This window comes from Anopheles maculipalpis, chromosome 2RL (assembly GCF_943734695.1).
Source record: "Anopheles maculipalpis chromosome 2RL, idAnoMacuDA_375_x, whole genome shotgun sequence".
Lineage (NCBI taxonomy): Eukaryota > Metazoa > Arthropoda > Insecta > Diptera > Culicidae > Anopheles > Anopheles maculipalpis.
This window is the reverse complement of record NC_064871.1, coordinates 33228096-33248495: the sequence shown is the minus strand read 5'-3', so window position 1 is coordinate 33248495 and position 20400 is coordinate 33228096. Positions and strand designations below refer to the sequence as shown.

The 20400-nt window shown below is 42.0% G+C and overlaps 2 protein-coding genes across 13 annotated transcripts in view; one reads left to right on the top strand and one right to left on the bottom strand.

Annotated features, from left to right (window-relative positions):
• The window catches only part of LOC126557211 (protein groucho-like), a 345364-nt gene that overhangs the window by 293132 nt on the left and 31832 nt on the right, over window positions 1–20400 (top strand). The gene's annotated exons all lie outside the window — the stretch shown is intronic.
• LOC126557773 (uncharacterized) overlaps window positions 15985–20400 on the bottom strand; it is a 38860-nt gene continuing 34444 nt past the window's right edge. The window contains exon 2 of the mRNA XM_050213653.1: window positions 15985–17561. Within this exon, the coding sequence (XP_050069610.1) occupies window positions 16013–17554 (1542 nt within the window). The 5' untranslated portion in view covers window positions 17555–17561 and the 3' untranslated portion in view covers window positions 15985–16012. The remainder of the gene's footprint in view (window positions 17562–20400) is intronic.

Here is a 20400-nt window from a genome sequence, read left to right as displayed (position 1 = left end):
TTATGTCTCGCTATCTTTAACTCCTAGAGGGCGCAAAAAAGTTAAATGAGCTCAAGAGAGCTGGAGTATCTATTACGTTGTCAATCAAACTAGCCAAGAACATGCGACCAACCGCTGACGAACTGTCAGCGGTTGGAATCCCAAAATTAGGTTCCGAGTTGGATAGTCTGGGCGTCGATCGTAGAATCTACAGGACAAGAAGCTAATGGCAAATCGCGTAGCCTTCCGTTGAATTGCTTCGAAGCGCTGGCTCCAGATATGATAAAAAGAAATGAACTAAAAGATCTACACAACGCTACAGGCGACAGTGATCAAATTCATTTGCCTTTATCTGCTTCGAGAAATACCTGCCATGGATCATGCGTGACAACTAGACGATTAAGCGTGATCGCCATCCATCCAAAACATTCAATATTAAAAACAAAAACTATCAAATAACGACTCTGAACACCGTACGACGAGCAATCAAAAGTGAAAATACACATCACATAACACTTACCTATCGCGCGCCAAATGAGAATTCACACAATCCCATGACAAAAGTGTTAATTATCCTCAACCGCCGTCGCCGTCATGATCGCCTATTCACGTGTGTGCGTGCGCGTGTCCTGAACCTGTGCAAAGGAAAGTGAAGATGATAACGTGCACATTAGCTAAAATACACTCATACAAAACACTACAAGCACGGCTGTTAACACTAGCGTCACAAACGCGACGACGATAAATTCATTAGCCATCCACAGGCAGAGATCTCTCTCTCTCTTTCTCTGTCTCACCCTTACTCGTACGTATGTGCCATGCAGTGCCGTGCAGAACATCGGAACCGGAAACCAGTTTACCTTGCATAAATAATGATACTAATTGATTTTCTTGCAAACCGACCGAAGGAGGCGCCCAGTGGCAGCATCCGCCAAGCGCTCTTTTCTTGGGGGATGCATAATTTATTCGATGAAATTAGCCTGAGCTGAAAAGTGTTAGTGGCCGCAGCCACACGATGGACAGGCGTAAAAGCTTATCCCATTTCGCGTACCGAGCCACGGGTAGAGATAATACTGGAAGGGTGTTTTGTGTGCATCCACTAGTCCCGGTAGTTCGCGCTGGTCGGTTAGTTACCGATTACTGGGACCTTTTGGGTCGTAGCGTGTGTGTGTGTGTGGCCTGGCATTTTGCACCGTAATTAACCTTTGCCAATCTCGTGAGCTTCAAGAATTCTAATACGTGGTTCGCCAAGCTTGGGGTCGAGAACACATATGGCCGGAGAACCCTATTTCACGTAAAGTTAATCTAAATTGAAAACGGCTTTATTGTATCCATGAACGAGCTTTAAATGCAGGACCGAAATGAACATTAGTGTAAAGTGACCGGATGGAGACGCCTTTCAGCTATATTTAATACTGCTAAAGACACCCTTTTTACTAACATTTACCATACAACCTGCAAACAGTGAGGTTTGTAATACGGAATATATCTTTCCCAATTTACACTGGCAATATCAACAACAAACACAACTACACGACACTTATGGCTGGCGAAATATTATCTAAAGTCTCAATGATAATCTCCCTGCTTTCGGTGCACCGTTTCCCAGCACTACTTCGCCCAATTCCATAAAGCTGTTACTAACTGCGATCCTCGTTAAGCGCAAATGCCGCTGGCCGTACAGATGGTACCAGGGGGAAAACTCTTGGTGCACAACGACCCGGCACCTAACCTGGATCCTACGGTATCGATGACCGCCACTTTTGGAAGAGATTTCCCGTTGACTTTTTTTTTTTTTTGCTTTTTCCTCCACTCAGCGCTCCAAACGAATTCGCCACGGATACGTGATAATGGCAAAGTCTTAATTGAAAATCGGGCCAGCGCAATGTTCGTGACCTCGCCGCTACGTTCACGTCACGGGTGACGTTAAGCTATGCCGCGTGCCACACGTAATTGCTCCCAGGAGCACTATTCCACCGGCAAACAATGGCACTTACGGCACGAACATTCGCGACGAGCGCGCGCGCGTCTGGGCAAGAGTGTGGCTGGCTGTCCCGATATTAGCATTATTAGCATTATTAAAACAACTTTTATCGTTTGTCTTTGCGTGGCTATTTTACGGCTCGAATGCGACCAAACTGTCCGTAGCTTTCTGTTGCTGCCGCTGTTGTGCAATCGGGGAAAAACCCCCCAGGCAGCCGCACGATGACAGTTTAGTAAACGGCTAAACTTTATTTTTGCAAAAATTAGAACGACAAAAAAACTAAAAGCTTTCACACCTTTTTCCTTGCCTAACACACCAGCCACGAGTCAATCATCAAACGAGTCAAGTGTTGAAAAGCAAAATTATCACAGGCTCAACAAAGTTCGAACAGAAGTATAAATGAAAGAAAGCGTGCTAACAACACAAAAGCATCATTATTTCACACTACCAGTAAGAGAGAACCAGCAAGCTGAAGGGGGAGAAAGGAAGTGAGGGAAAGGAAAAGTTTTAATTATTAGCCCTGACTTAATTAAGCTCAAGTTGCCGACCCTGATTATGCCAGAGCCCGGGAAAATACGGCTGCAATGCGATCGAAAACGGGTTTCCTAGCCCCGGTTGCATTTGTTTGTGTTGGTGCATCCATAAAAAATCATGCTCCATCGGAATACCATTTACAAACACCATATTCGGTCAAACAATGGAAAAATGTTAACCGGCTGCATGCACCAGCATGCACTACTCGTCGTGCTTTTGTGCTGCTTTTTATTGTTATTAACACAAAGAGCGAAAAAAAAACAGAACGACTGGCATCTTTGGTCAGTGTTTATTTGCATGATTTATGATGCAAATTATGTTTGCTGTCTGCGTGGTAGCAGCAGACAGGTTGCTGAACTATGCTCTCGCTTACTACATTGTGGGACCTTTCTTTGTGCAAAACGCTTGAGCTTTAATGTGAATTTTTGTCCTTTGTTTCTTTTACATTCATTAAACATTATTTTAATATTATTTAATGTAAGTGCAGCATGATTTCGTTAAACATATCATGAACCAAGCACGCTATGTATGGGTCCGATTGGATTGTGAAATTTTCGGCCATGAGAAGACAGATTCAGTTCAGATTTTCTGTCACGCTGCCACTGAGAGAAGGATAAACTCGGGTTATTCTGACTTTAACTCTCTCATCAAGCTTTTGGTTTATTAGATCAGACCATCGAAACGATAAATCTTCAGAAGCATCCAAATGAATAATTCAAAACGCTTTAAAGGATGGCGAAAAACATTACTCTATGGCTTTTTTTATCGTGATATCGTTGATGGGCTATGCTTAAATGTAGCTCAACTTGTTTATGAAGAAAAACATTCTAATGACCGCCATGTACTGCCTTTTGGAAGTGCTAGCAAATTGCTAACTTGATTGACAAATCATCAACTCTATATTATACGAAAAAGATATTCAAAACTAGTCAAAGAATTTGTTCTAATATTGCATTATTACGCTCATGTATCCTTACAGACTAGGGGCAAAAGCGATAAAGGTCCTGATCTTCGCATGGCTGGACCTGGGTCCAAATCCCACTCGGACCGTCCCCCCGTAGTGAGGACTGACTATCCAACTACGTGGTATCCACAAGTCTCGCAAGCCAATCGATGGACGACGTGACCTAATAGCATGGTCCTATAATAGTGGTTTAACATCGCTCTGGAAGGTATCATGCAAAGATCGGGGTTCGATATTCGTGCTCGATTTTCCACCGATCTCTCCAATTCGCGGATGACATTTACATCTTTAAACGACTCAGAAGAGTTCTGTGGACAACAACGTAAGCAGGGAAATTCGAGTCCTAGATTATGCTGACGAAAAGCGTCAATTAATTCCCCATTTTGGGCGAACGGCGGGTGCTATCTTTGACGGTGTGTGCGAGCAGAGCGTGCGGAGAAGGAGCTTTGCTGTTTGGCAGCACAGACATCCTGACGTTGGTGCAGAATACGATAGAAAGTTCTCTTCAGAAACACGTCCTGCATGTGGCGTTGAGGAGCAACGTGAAGTCGTTGGCTGGAACAGAAGGAGTCGAAGCTGATCTTGAATTGGCTTATTAACGATCTTTCAATGTCACCATGACGTGCCCAACCCTGAGCAAGCCAATAAGAAGAAGAAAGAGATTTAACCAACATTTGCTGTAACTCACTGCATAAGTCACACATAAAGCTTGAGTGGCTTCAAACATTTCTACTGCTTTAAAAGGGCCTTTGGAGTCACACAGTTCGGTAATCGGAATTTATGATATCGTCAACAAATCGTCAACATTTGCCTCACGATTGACATTCTGCAGTTCCTGTTTTAAATGAAAAAATAAGAAAATTTCTTGCACAACTTGTTACAATCGGTTCAAACTAATAGCGGAACAAAAAGATAGACTTTAAATGCAATAAGTTTGAAGGAGAAAAACAAGATTGCTTGTTCATATTACGTTCGATTTAAAGCTTGCCTGCAGTTTACAGTCTTCATGCAACTTTTTGCATCCACTCAGTTCCACCATGCTGCACATTACTATTGACTCAATCACCACCACTCGATATTCTATCTCTCTTCTTGGTCAATTTTCATACAGTAGCTGCAATATTTGCTTTCCGTTGTTCCAGCTCGACATCGTAAAAGTATCGTTCCGACCAGCGGATGGAACGAACACTGCTAGCCAGCAGTTTTCAACATGCCACCATAGAAACATGCTTATTTTATGGCCAACCGTCTCAAGGCTTTCCGTCCGTAGAATCTGTCCAACATTTTTTTTTTTTTTTTTTTTGCAAATGATTCCCACTCCCGAGCGTCTCGATGCGATGTGACAATCGACGCACCATAAACACCGCCCAGACAAGTTAAGGGCGGCAAAAGCCAACAACAAAACCATCGAAACCTACAATAACACACCATCCGAGGAACGACAAGTGGTGTCGCGTTCGATTGTCGTCGTCCGGATCCGGACCTGTTGTTTTTTTGCTTTGCTTTCTTTCTTTGCCATCCCCACACACACACAACAGGGACGGATGACCGACATTCCGCCAAGATGTCTTTACTCGTTTGACCAAATATGGTGGTCCTGGTGGTTGGACAACATCTTTTTTGTCCACCAAGTCGGACGGATCGGTCTCGTCGTTTTCGCATCGTAGCCCTGTGTTTGCCAAAAAAGGAATCAAAACACGTTCGAACCACCGCCGGTTCACCTAATTGTTTGTTTCAATGGGGGTACGTACGATGCGGGATAGCTTATGCTGTGTGGGCCAAACAGAAACACTCGTGGTAGTGATTGCATCAAAAAAACCTCCAGCTCCCCCATTATGCATCGACAGGCTGTGCTGCAGTAGTGGAGGCACATTTTAACGATAAAGATAACAGCTCGGGTGGATATTTTATGGTTGAGAGCGCAGAAAGGAAATAACAAAAGTTTGGAACTATCCTATTGAATGGCATTATGGTTGGAAAAATCTGGCAATCCAAAGATGAAAACCTCAACAAACAAATTTTTAAACATCCAAAGTTTGGTGTTTGTTCGCTGTTTGGTAATATATTTTTTTTTTTCAGATAAACCAAAACAAGAGAAGTGATATTTTTAACATAACAACAGAACTGTTTTGGACCAAAGCAGATAATTATTTCCAAACACTCACACCTACTTGGTTCCACTATTGAGGTCTTAGCCTCGACTTTAAGGTGAAGGAAAACATAGAATTTGCTGAGCGGTAGCAGATGGATTCAGTTTTCACGCGACAAGATCAGGTTTTGAGTCCCATCCGGACCGTCTCTCGCCATACAAAACGGACTATCCAACTACGAAGGACTGACTTCGTAGCTTGGACTGACTGTCAAACCATGAAACGTGACACCATGGAAAACACTTTGCAATGCGGTAAAAACGCTACGAAAAGTACAAATAATTCTAAAAAACAGCACACAACGCAGAAATTTAAGGAATCTGTCAAAAAGAACGAACCAGACAAAAGAAAATATCATCTGGTAAAAGGAAAGAGACAGACCTGACCAGAGGCGAATTTTATCCTATACGCGGATCCTATAAGCGAACTGAGCGGCAGGGGTGGCCCAAGCTAAAACATGAACCCATCAGCTGAAGCCCTGCTCATGACGTCAGAGGTCCGCCCCGGCCACAGAATGTAGAATCACAGGGCCCTCCATACAGCCTCAAATTCAATAAAGGGCCGAAAACCCGTTGTGGCCGTCGTTATCTTCACAAGCCAGCCAGCCAAAAGGAACGAACCTGGCACAAGGAATGAACCGATTGGTGGCAAAGGAAGGACACTGACAATTTGAAAGATCCTGACTAAATGAAAGAACCCGACGGAAGGAACGATCCTGGTAAAAGCATTTTGCCTGGCAGCGATTTTGACTAAAGGTAAAAACCTGGTGAAAGGAACGATCGGCTAAAGAGTAATATAGGCCCTCAAGTTGCACGCAGCAAACTCACATGCAAGCTCCACAGTCGTTTGTGAACATGGCTGAGTAGGACATATTGAAAATATTAAAACTATTGGATTATAAAGTCCAAAAAAATCTTTTATCTTACTAGTTTTAATAAATTTTTAGTAATTCAATCATCTTTCTACTCAAATCATGTTTAAATATTATTTTTTTCCGTATATTGAGCCATTTAAATTATAAAATATGACTCAGTATAGAATTATTTCAATTACAGTATGAACTTTCTCGTTTAAATGATGCAATAAGTTAGTGAAATGTTTTCATTAATTAGTCTTATGCATAAGCTAGCTTTTGCGACACTTAACAAGAATTACAAACAACTTTCCTCATTTTAGTAATAATTTATTTAAATAATGTATTTATGTCCTACGCATAATGGTCATAATCTACCGTGATTTTTCACACAAGCTTGCATGAGGTGAATCCCGTACAACTTGAGGGCTTTTATTACTCTTTAGCCCTAATTTCCTCATTTTTTAATCGTTTTCGATCCGATTTTTTGGATTAAATAAAATAAGGTATCGAACTAAAGTATGCTTAGTTTGGCAAAGCAAATATGTTAAGCCCAGCGAATTAAAAGTAAATTAATGTTCGGTCAACTGTTCCTACTGAACAACTTTTAAAACAAAGGCTTTCTGTGCTTCATATACCGAGAGGGAAAATAGTCTCATATCATAGTAAAGCAGGGTCTAGTATCATCACAATACATTTTGTGTCTAGGTGTAACATAACATCAATCATCGATAAAATTATATTACTATGAAATTTCTATAAAAAGATAGTCATTCCACCGCTATAGGCACCGATAGGCCTCAACCGCTCACCAATTACATATCAAGATTTCGTGCCAGTTCAACTGTTCTTCTCGTTCCGCACCTTTTCCAAAAGAACCCAATTCCCTTTCTTTTTCCCATCACCAGTTAACAGGTCGAGGGGAAGGAGATACAGCTATCGATGGATAAGACTAAAACTAGTCAAATACGTGACCCCGGAGAATTATTTGTTTTTATTTAATTATGCCGGTACAATGCTGTATTGTCCACATCGGAATATTAGTAGACATAAAACGGAGAAGTATTCTTTGGCAAATAGGTTATGATTTAGCTGTTCCGTAATATTTTGTTCCAAGAAAGCAAGAAGAATTGTCGAATACGGATCCCAAGTACATAAAACCACAATACTGTGCAGTATTGTATAGCTCATTCTAGAGCATAGTTTGATCGTTTGAAGCCCTTCTGGCGAGATATAGGATTAAATAGGACTGGAGAGACCGAACTCATATCCCACAGTAAAAGTAACGTCTGCCTCTTTACACTACAGGATTACAGACATTGGAAACAGGACCAGGATTCGGTAACCAGTCCAGATTACGTTTATAGGAGGCTGGCAGGAAACAATCGAGCCACCAACATTGCTTGACATGATAAATTCCTTATGCCCTCGTATTATATTGCCACAACAAATAATGCAGAAAATAAATTAGAAATATCCAAAGAATCCTAAGCCAAAAAATTGTAAATATACTGAGCAAACTGAACGTAAACAAGTTCAGTGTTTGTCCCATATTTTTTCATCGTATCGAACCGTATTAATTCCCTGGCTCATGTTTTATTTAATTAAGCACGTAATACATTCTTTCAATACGATCAACCTCAATTGAATAATTGCAATAATTCTGCAGCACGTGACACAAGTGTCCCGAATGTAAATTTAACGCAACCACAATTACCCTAATCGATTTATGATTTTTTTATTCTTATAGATCCTAATAAAAAATCCCATTCTCCACTTTGGCTTATTTTAATTGGGACCAACTTGCATAGCTGACATCGGAGGATGGAGCGAAAGAACTAGAAAAAACCCCCCAACAAAAGATCCTCTCCAACGTTCATTCGTGCAGGTCAAACGAGGATTCGAAAACCTATTATTTTTATTGATGGGACTTGTTTCAACACCGGCAGGTTCATGACGCGACCAGGACAATATCCGGTGGTGCAATATCCGTACAGAGCTTACCAGACTCTAAAGTAGTATGTACACATATGCAAATGCACTCTCTCTGATGCATTAATGTAAAAGCGCTCTACCACCACCACCACCACCACCACCATCAACCAGAAACGCTGGGTGGCAAGTTTTTGTCCACTCCGCTCTTCTGCGGCCCTTCTTCCTCCAGCACCCAACCAAATATAACCCACAACAGCGCAGGTGGCTGTCGAACGTTATTCCATTTTTGCGAGATTACACTTTTCAGCGTGTTCGTATCTAAATTGCTCGCGTGTTTTTGTTTCGTTCTATTAGATGGACCCTTCTTTTTTGTTGTTGCTTTCATGCTCTACTCTACCTGCAGTATGATGTTGAGCTGTTACGTGCAATAACATTCGCCGCCACATGCCATCCGGACACACAGGGTGTGTGATCGCACCCTGGGAGACCGATGGGTTGGGTTGACTGTTGGTAAAATGCAGCACACCGAGCCACGGCCAGCGAACGTGTCTCGCGTTGATTATTTTTCGTGTTTACTTAGGTGTGTGTATGTGTGTATTTTCAACCCTCGCGTACCTTGCCATGCTCTTCTCCTACTTTTACTTTCTTTTTTTTTTTAAACCAAATACACACGGCTTTAGTATTTTTCAAACATAGTCTCTTTGAAGCAAGCAATGGCATCCGTGTGTGGTTTTCACCTTTCAATTCTTCCTCCATCGACCCAAACTGACTAACAAGAGGAACAACAAAAAATCGCTTCATTTTAACTGCACTTTGTCCGTTCGCACATACAACCGATGCCACTACAAAAAAAAAAGCCAACAATGAATGTTGAAAAATGCTACAAACTTGATCCTATCCTGAAACATAAACTGTCGAACTTTTACTTCAACCTCCAGCTAAAAGAGAGTGAACAAGAGCGGCATAAAGAAAGGTAACTCCAGTTACTAACCCGAGTGATAAATAGTGGATATAATCGTTTAAACATAGAACCATCCTCCGAACAACATCCAGCGACCCCGAACGCCCGAAAGTCAACAACAGCTACCGATGCTCGGTGGATGGGCGATACGTTAAATGTCCAAACAACCCAAAAGGCTTGCCGCCGCTCCGAATGCACAAACACACCCACCGAGCGGCGACCACCCCGTTAAGCCGTTGCATAAACATGCATTCGAAATGCAGTTAGAGAAGATTTAGTGTCGGCACACCGGGAGCGCCTGGTGTACTACCTCTCTTACTGGGTTGTCCCGAGTGCCAGCCACATTTTTTTTCGTGTGTGAATTTGTGCTTTTTGTTAATAATTCTCGATGCAGTTTTTCGACACTCCTATTCCGAGTGCAATTGAGAACAGGGGGTGCCGGTACTTGTTTGTGCATCGGATGTTTGGTCCGTTAGAAAATGGATTACAGGTGCGCTGGAGTGCAGGAGCTGCACCTGTAGCGCGTGTTAATGGCAAGCAGCAATATCCGATATATTGATGATTTTATGGTTATCAAACAGCTACTGAAATGGCTTTCAATGCGCTTTAAGTGCTCTTAAGGTTTTATTTAAAGAAAATAGTAAAATCTGGTCGAAATTCATGGTTAACTTTGAGTAAATTTTAGTAGAAAAATGTGGGAATACACATAAGTTTGTCGTTGATATAAGATCGTGATAATAAACTCATTGTAATTTTTTGTGCGATCGGGCCGCTTTGTCATTCTACACAGTTTCGAGGGCTCAAAAATGACAACTTTTGTACCTGGGTAATGTGTTTTTACATCGGAAGTGGTTTTAACGATTCAAAGGCGTTCATTTTATCTTAAAAGATACTCGTAGTATTCGCAAGTACGCGTATGGACAACAACAAGCGATTGTTCGATGAAAGACCCTGCGCCAAACAAGCCAACAAATGATCAAAAATTTTAATTTTGACAAGGACTTTAAGGAGTACCTCTGCAAGCACTTTCCAATATTGAGGTAATCCGATTTGATCCAAAAGGCGAGAAAATAGAAGCTTTCTGAATAGAAGGCGAAAGACGTTTAATACGACTTGTTCACTTCACTGCATCAACAGCCAGGTCTAATATGCATGATCAGAAGATCATGCGGTGTTTTTTTGTATCCATGGCGTACAAGCTATATGAACATGGGCTTCCAATAAGGATCTTTTAAAAATCTGCTATTTGCTGCTGCGGTCAGTTAGGAATCTCGTCGAACGACGGCTCGCTGGTCCTCAAAAAGGTATGTTTCACCATCACTGTTAGCCATTTATTTCCAGTGCATTGGACTTGGACAACTTCGTCTTAGGTTTGGACGGTAAGTTTTCTATGGCAATGTCCATCTTATACGCCGTATATTCTTCAATGTTTAGATGAATGTTCCAACTAACCTACATTTCTACATAACGATAAAGCCACCAGCAGATGTTTTTTTGTAACCGAGTATGCCCGGGATAAGGCAAAGAATAAGAAGGAAATGACTTATCAATATGATTATAAAAATGTGATGTGAAAATCAGTCTTGATGCCACGCTACGTCAGACAAGTGTCATTCGAATTTGAGATATTTGATATCATATCAACGGCCCGGTGGTGTAGGCGACGGCGGCACCGGTCTTTACATGGCAGGACCGTGGTTCAAATCCCACTCGGACCGTCCCCCCGTTAGGGAGGACTGACTATCCAACTACGTGGTATCGGAATGTCTAGTAAGCCATTCGATAGCCGGCTTGACTTTAGAGGTTGTTAAGCCAAGAAAAAGAATATATTTGGTTGCTGCCGTCTGACCGGGGGATGACCACAAGTTCTCCAATTCGGATGATATCAACAGATCTCTTTATAGATAGTGCCTTAACTACCGTTGTTTCTTTAGGAAAGAGATAGGAAAGAGAAAAGCTGCGAGAGAAGTAAAAAATTGCGAACAATATTTTGCTTAATGAATGAAGTAACCAATTGTTCACAAAAAAAACGTAAACATTTAAATAAAACACCCATTGAGGAAAGCAGTACCAGTATATTAAAATAAAAGAATGACTGTACAACTATTTTTGATAAGATTTTTTTTGTTTGTTTATTCTCCTTTTTCTCCTTAAATTATAAAACTCTATGCATTATAAAGTTCCGTCTGTGTGTATGTGTGTGCATGTAAGGTGCTACTGCATTTTGTATCAATATGTTCGTGTGTTTTGTGTATGTTATGTTTTTTTTGTTTTTAAATGATTTTTTTCCTTATCTTCTTGTTGCTGTCGCGACCCGATTAGCATTTTACTCCGCCTCGATGCTCTACTAACCTAATCATTTCTGTTTTGTTTGTGTTTCACTATTGTGTTGTGATTTTAGAATCTACTCGCTATTGTTTGTTTTGCTTTGCATGTTTTCACCTTTCTTTGTTTCATTTATCTTTCCGTTCTTTTGTTTATCGCCAGTAAGTGGTTGGTAGAAAGGTTTGATGTTCTACTCGCACGCCACCTCGCGTACACGTACCACGTGTTTCGCGTAAGGTATAAATTGTTCAACTTTTTTTTTTTTTCATTTACCGGGGTGCAGGCTTTTGTTTTTTAAAACTAATGTATGATACTACACTTCCCACTGCTTCTTCGCACTTTAATATTTACGTTTTATAACCTTAAATATTACGGTCTTGTCCTGTTTATGTTTTACCATCGTATCGTGTGATCGGTTACATTTAGTTTCGTAAATATTGTTTTGTTTTTATTTATTCCTCTTCACTTTGCTATTAACTATGCGCTAACACTTGCCGTTTCTTTTTTTACCATTGTTTTTGGGGTGTGTGTTTTTTGTTGTATTGTTTGCTTTCGCTATAATTTTTAAAAATGTTTGCATTCGATTGATTTTGTCAATTTTACACAATACATTCGCACATCATCGCTCAAGTTGTCTTTCTCTTTCCATCCATACAAGCGATCCATACACATTACCCATTCACACACTCGGCTCATCACTCATGTCGTTCCATTGCATTCCACTAAATCATGAACGTCGGAATTCATCTCCACTTGCTTATTTGAACTTCTACACCACACTAACAGCTTTTTATCGCAGACTCCCACTACCACGTGAGTCTTCTCCTATTTATTGTTTCATTCAATGTTCTCTGTACGATGCTACGGTATAGATGAGTTAGTTTTGTGTGTGCAGGTATAATGTACTTTACTCTACTTTGTTCCATGTTTTCCCATTTTTTATTCTTTATTTTCTGTCGTCCTCCCATATCTCGTCATTCCCAAACGCATGCGCATTCAACCATTCCCATATTTCGCTTTTTTAACACTATTCTTAGATAATTTAAATGAGTCTTGTTAATGATTCCATGGTTTTGTTTTAAATGTACGAGGTTTATACGTCTCTTCTAATGGGAGAGAGAGAGAGTGTGTGTGTACAAACTGGGTGCATTTTCGAACTTCGTGCCCTGCCCTGATCGAGTGCAATCACATTCGTACAGTGCACCACACCATTTCTGCTTATCATCATTCTAAATTGAAAATAATACTACTGCCACGAAACGTATGTCACCACGACGTTTTTGAGGCGACACAGAATTTTCGTCCCAGTTTTTTACCGTTCACTGCCCACCTTCATTTCTTCTCTGCATTTATTCTCAACGATATGAACAGCGGCAACGTTGAATAAAACCAACAATCGTAAAATAAGTGTGTCCCTTTGCTTTGCTCTTACCATTTTAGCAATCGTCAGCAGCTGTTACGAGCAAAAGGGAACCGATTCTTAGCCGTACTTTCATCGCAATGGAATCGAACTCGACCGTCAGCGGATCAGGGGGGGATTATGAGGTCATGGGGTTTCCGGATTTAGGTTCACACCAAACCTATGGTGTCATTAGTTCTGGAGCAAACGGGCGTCCCTTTCGACCATTCGGGGCGACGAATGATCATCAAACACAGTTGAAAATAATAAACATCGCAGCAGATTGTCACTTATTCTTCTAATAAGTCACTTGTATTGTAGTATTTATACATCTCTTTTTGCAACCCCGTTTGCTCCCCAACATTTTCGTGTGGAAATGTTGCCGCTGGCTACATACATGGTGGTTGCACTCTGCAATTTTTCTCTTGTCAATTGTCGCATTGTCTTGCCCGCACCGTATAAACTTCTTCATGTATAAGGGTGTGATTTTACATCATATTCTCATATCCTTGGTAATTGGATCCAAACTTGTTACGCTACCGTTCTGTATGATTAACTATTTCTAACAGTAACCGAAAAAAGCCATCCAAAGCTGCGCATACACACGTGTCTTGCACACGTACACGCACAACAGTCACTCCACAGATCATTGTAGAAAAAGATTAATGCACAGACACACTCTACTCTCGCCAGTACAGTACTATACTTTCATCACGCCATACACACCCATCCTACCGGATCATACAAGCATATATTATGTTACACTCATCCATCCTGTGTCTGTGCTTTACCTAGCGCAAATCTTTTATATTTTGTTCCATGTTTTGTTTGTTACTACTTCTATATAAATCTCAGTCATTTGATTTCACTTGTAAGTGTGTGTTTGTGTGTGTGTTTGTGTGTTGGGGTATATAGGGGAGATGTGTATATTTTGTACATGTTTTTCATATTTATTTTAAACATGCATTTTAAAACTGAATTAAATCACAATTCAACATAAAAAATCATACAAGTCAAACCGTCTCGTACCAGGATTGAGTCACTTAGCTTACATTGTATGACTACCCTGCTATGAGAGCTATGAAACCAACAACCAATCCAAACCTGTAGTTTCAATGGAGTCAAATAATGAGCAATAGTTTTCGATCTTGGTTCGTCAAGGTCGTAGGGCGAAACGGCTGTCACCGGTAAGCTCTAAGCAAAAGCTATCACATTCCAGCATTGGACTCCGAGTATCTCGGTAGCGCATGTCAAGGAAAGACTGTTGGTAAAACTAGCCTCGTAAATCTTTCGCCCAAAGTTCAAACTGCAAGATGACTACTTCCACATTACTGACCATTGAGAGGCGTTTTATGCGTTGCAAAACCCTGAGAGATAACAAAGAGAGAACGGTTCTTTTATTAGGGACAATCCCCAAACTCGAAAAAAATATGAAAATCCTCTTCAGTAAGATGCCTTTTGTTTCACACACGCACACACAAACACATCTCACAGTTGACTCAGTTGCTGATCAATAGTATCAGTCAACTTCGGTATTAAAGTGCGATTGCGATTGATTTTTTTTTACTAAATAAATATTTGCAATTAAAAGAAAGAATAAATTTAAAAACAATTCAACGTTTGCATGTCTTTTCTTAAGTAGAGTCAAATGTAAGAAGCATTACAAGCGCCAATATGCTTAATAAAAAGATGCAAAATTAGTTAAACCATTATGTAATTAAAATCTTGTCTCTATTTGTCCACCGTTTGTTAAACGTTAGTCATTTCGTTTGATACTCTCATACGGTTGTTTATCGATCTTAAACCTTTTTTTAAGAGCAGTGCTATGAAAGCAAATAATATTAAAGGGAAGGCTTGGGTGGGTGTGTGAGTGTTGCACCATAATAAATTATAAAATCCGAAAAATCCACCATTGCCTCCTCTAGAATCCCTCCAATCTACCGCTTTTCCCCGTGTACGTGCCTTACTTGTGGTTGTGCGGTGGATATGAAACGTTGATCTAAAATATATAAATACAATAAAATGAGCGCAAAAAAAGCTTAGAATCGTACATAGGTGTATGAGATAGATAAACATGCAACACGGTGCACTTTTGGTCACACTCACAGAAACAAAACTTTCGTGGACAGTGTATGAGGAAGGAGAAAAGAAACAGAAGAATCCAATCTTCCCGACGCGCGCTGTTGTGTAGCAAGGACATTTGCTTACGGTGCCACATTGTTTGATGCATTTTAACACGCACATGGTTCAGACTACACACGCAAGTTCTTAACTGAGATCGACGGAATTTATATCCTGTGTCACTGTTTTAATAATGCTAGTTTGCGCCGTGTTAAGATCCAAATTGTTCCTCAAGTAGTTTGTGCCATATATTCCTCAATGGAGCACAAACCATGGGCTTTTCTTGAAGCGCTAAACCGTAGGACACGAACACACTGCAATTGAATTGAGGAAATTATAATGAAGTATTTTGTAGTTTTAGTTGTAACACGCGCACACGCATCATATGTAGTTTTGTAAGTGGTTTCTTTTTCTTTTAAAAAATAAGCGTGTGTTTGCTGCAACCTTTCTCCCTTAGACGTTATTGGTGTTGGTGTACAAATAAAAAATCCCATTCGTCCTTTCACTAATCGCTAATGACGCACTCGCGTACGTGTACTAATTCTCTGGTCGCTGAGTCGATTAGTTTTCCATTTCCCTTTTTCTTCCTCTCTCTTTCTACTTGGATATTCTTCCTTTTTTGTGACCATAATGATTGTTGTACTGTGCTAGAAACTATCCTATCCTACGCATTACGCCATAATCCCGGTGAAGCAAAAGGCCCACACACATACACACTCCATTCGCTTCCACACACACACACACATACAAACCTTCCTTTCCCAACCCCCCTCGCCTGTATGTGTGGCTATATTGACTTGTTCCTCTCTACAGCTTTATTAACTTGTGGGCGCTTAGTTCGGGCTTGTCTTCGCCATTATCCTCGCAGCAGAGGGGACGTTTGTTGCTGCCATTACTGCTGCTACCATCGATGGTGATCGGTGCTTCAGATTCGGTACTATCGGCAATGGGACTGGCCGTGCTAAGTGCGCCTTTTGTGCCCACTAAGCTATCGTCGGATACTTTCGTACCGTCCGTACTATCCACCGCGAGCGGCGATTCTTGCGTGTGGACGGAAGTGGCTGTCGTGGTGGTGGATGTCGCCATCGGTTCCGCCACTACCGACGAGGTACCATTGTTCGTTAGTTCTGTCATCGTAACGGCCGTGCTGCTGTTATCTGTAGCATCCTTAGACGTATCCTCACCGTCGACGAGCTTTTCCTCGTCTTCCTGAGCGGAACCACTCGAACCCGACGTGCTTTTGCCGTTCGACACAACCACAGCCGCCGCCGCCGCTTCGTTGCTTTCCGATTCGGAAGATTCCATCATAGCGGTGCGAGAGTTTTCATCGTTCGTATTGCCCTCGTCCTCCGCTAGCCCGTTGTCCCCGTCAACCTCCTCATCGTCGGCTACGTCATCCTCATCGTCGTCGTCCTCTTTCGAGATTCCGTTTTGAGCAGCATCATCGTCAACAGCGGGCGCCGCCACACCATTACCATTGCCAGGCATGCCACCAAGCAATTCCGGTTGCAGATCCGACACGACGTAATGCGTCCACAGGGCCAACTCCACCGAATGTGCTGACCATTTCTTGGGCTTTGGTCCGGCCGCCGTCTTTCCCGGAGCACCACCACCATTTTCGGTCGTATCACCCCCCTTGCCTTCCTTTCCAACTACCGCCGCTTCCTTTGCACCCTCACTGCCTTCCCCGTCATTTTCCGTTCCACCGCCACCACTACCACCATTAGCCGTACCATCCTGCTTCTCGTTCGTCGATTCTTCGGCCGCACCGTTATTATCCTCCTCGAGATTTAACCGTTCCATTGTTTGCTGGATGTGTGTGACAAACTTTAGATACTCCTTGGTCGTATAGTCAATACCCTCAATGTCGGGAATCGCCATTAAACATTCATCGGCCATGAACGGTGCGCTCTCTGGTGCAGCGGCAGCTAGCAGCGCCGAAGCCATCGTGATCCCGACGCCCTTCAAGTTCGAGAGAGCATTTAGCGCTTGTTCGAGATTTGGCAGCTTTCGGAAGGCTTTCTTCGTTTCCATCACCACCGCGCGCGGTGTGTTGATTTTGATCAAATAGGACAGCTGCGGATAGAACTTGCCCCGCGTCTGCTTCCACTCCATCGTTTGCACCAACTCTTCGTGCAGCAAGTGTGCATCGCGGCCACGGGTTTTGATCAACTTGGGCAGATCGTTCTGGTACCACTTTTCGAGACGCAGCAGTTTGTCTGCCTTTTTGCCGTTGCCGCGCGTTTCTGCCTTCAGCTTTAAAGCTTTCGGGTACAGCTTGAGCACGTAGTCGAACTGGGCGGAGTTGCCGTGCTGGAAGAACGTTGCACTATCCTTGACGATGGCCATTTTTTTGCTGCAAGAGAAAAAAGAAAAACATAGGGAAGTGCATTAATTATTCTGCACACACAAAAAACAATCTGTAATGGAGAGAATATTCATTGCTGGCGCTGACATCAATCTATAAATTAAACAATGAGGATGTATGTTAATAGGGCACACTAATAAACATGAGCGTTTTAAGGCAGACTTGACTGTAAACAAGATATCTGTCCCCATATTGAGAGCATCATTAAAATTATCCCAATGGAGAAAATGGCGTTGGTAGAGATCTTGTGATATCTAGGCCATTTCTCATTATCCGTGCAGCATCTACTTCAAAGCTTATATTACGCATCGTCATTGTCAGAACCATCATGATTACCAGGAAGTTTCTTGATAGGCTGGAAGAAAAAAAAACATCCAAGGCTCAAGCACTCCGAACCCTTGAGGAAATCTGGAACGCATTTCCACTTTTAGCTGTTCATCACTCATAGTGCTGTGATTGAAATGTTATAACCTGGATGATTAAACCTAATACAGGACAATAAGAAGCGTACACTTACGTGAAGCCCCGTATAGGACAACATGGAACGAGCGCATAATCTTACTCCGTACGAAACATTCAACCACCTGCACACATCGTACTACACGCTACCGAAGCAAGGTAAGCTTTAATTTCATGTACAGTTAGTCAATGATCCAACAGACAGGAACGTGCAGAGCGAGAGAGAGAGAGCGAGTATGATGCATGAACAAACATAAATGATACTACCATTCCTAGAATAGATGGCTCGTACGCCCGCTCACAATAACACTCTCGAGGTGCCCATCCGGTTAGGCTGGTGCCAGGTCAATAACGCTATGCAACAACGATTTTGCCTACATCCCGGAGATCAGTATCACCAGCCGAATCGCAGCTCCGGAACCGTGAGAGAAAGAAAAAAAAACTTCCGGAAGGTACGACCATAGGTGGTAAATATTCATGACACACCCGTAAAACCCACAGCCGAAGCACACCACTAAAGGTCAAAATATACTACCTATCCTCCCGATAGTCCGATGAAAACACAGTATGTCCTAACCGAAGCCTCCATAAATGTCTGATAGATTGTCGTGCGCGTGCCTATCAGGTGCAAAATGTAGCAGAGCCAAACAAAAAGCGTACAACACCGTACCGGATAGTACCGTCCGAAAGTACAATGTTCAATGGAGCAACTCCATAAACCGAGCGTGATACCGTACTACCTCCCTCACCCTTGGCAGAAGCCATGAAATGGAGGAAATTGCCAAATAAAACAATCGCACTAAGGTACACACATACACATGCTGCTGCTCAATGCTCAGCGAAAGGACACGGCAGAACAACTGCAAAAATTCAAATTGCGACACTGCGGTTTGCCACGATAACGCGGGTACGGGTACGCGCATAAATAATGTATCGCAGCAATGCGTGCCTAATTCCGCACACATCGATTTAGATCGTTTTATAAATCAACCAACAGACGCAGGCACCTAGGCCGTAAGCAGCGTGTGAGATAGATGCAATTTTTAGTCGTTAGTGGTAATATCCGATAGCATTTAGTGAGCGATGTGATGGATGCATCATACGGATAGAAAATTATTGCATTTCCAGATCGATCGATTGCGTTCAATCATTGGATGGAAATTCGGAAGTAACAAAACAACGGATCAGGAAAATCAGTAATTGTTGAAATAATTCTTACAATTTCTAATGGTAAACAAATTAATGATAATACGCAAATCTAAATGTTAATCTCGCTGTCTCGGTTTAAGAAAAGCGATTTCATGTCTATTCCAATTTTCAACCCAACCCTTAATGTCCGCTCTTGTAACGAGCATTGTCCACAAAAGCACATTCAACTAATTCCCTCTTTCCAATGGATGTATTTTTGTAGACGGGAAAAAGATTAACTTTGCAATTCTTCCACCGTGTTACACTCGAAACGCGCCTCAGATCAGATACTTTGGGCGGAGAAATGGCGTACGAGAGTTTAACGAATGACGCTATTGCTATTCATTCATTTTCGTCATTGACGAATTGACCGGATCAGACAACCCGAGAGACATGGCTCTAAATAATGGCTTACCCATCTCATCTCCGCCAATCGAACCCGAGCTGGGGCAAGAACGATACTGTGGGGGACGAATTCAGAAATAAATTGTCCCAAATTCCTTCGCCTTTGCGAACGAATCGCTGAAGTACGGTGCTTTCTTAGTTCATCCTCTATTAAAGAAGCCCGAGCAATAGTATCTGCATGCCCAGTTGGCCCAGGGAGGGCAAGAAAGAGGCAAGAAAAAAACGGCAGAAGGAAATGCTTCTTTCGATGGGAACTCTGTGTGTGCGTATCTCTGTGTATCGCAACAACAAAAATCGTTTTGAATGAATCGGTACAATTTCTCAGCCATTTGTTTGGGAGGGATTTACAGTAATTGAACTCCACTGGCAATAATTTGTAGCATTTGAGTCCGTCCGTCAATCCGGAAGGTAAATTATTGAACAAATTCCGCATTCGAACTGTTCTGCCTAATTTCATGCACATGCCGGTTTAATGTTTAATTTTCCATTGCTACTGGAAGTGTGATTAACGATACAAATAGTGCTTTAATAGTGTAGCTGGAAAAAAACGAAACCCCAGAATATAGCACATAGACAATCCAGCAACAGATAAATGGTGCTTTATTGTGCAGAAGGCTCGCTGCAAATCTCGTACGGGTCTGTTCGGATGCATTGCATTTAATTCCCCAGTTTTTTTTGTGTAACTTCTAAGAGGATCACCCGTCTCTATCTGTCTCTACCATACACCAACAGGGCAAAAAGCGATAGCACCATAATATGCTGATGGTATGTATGG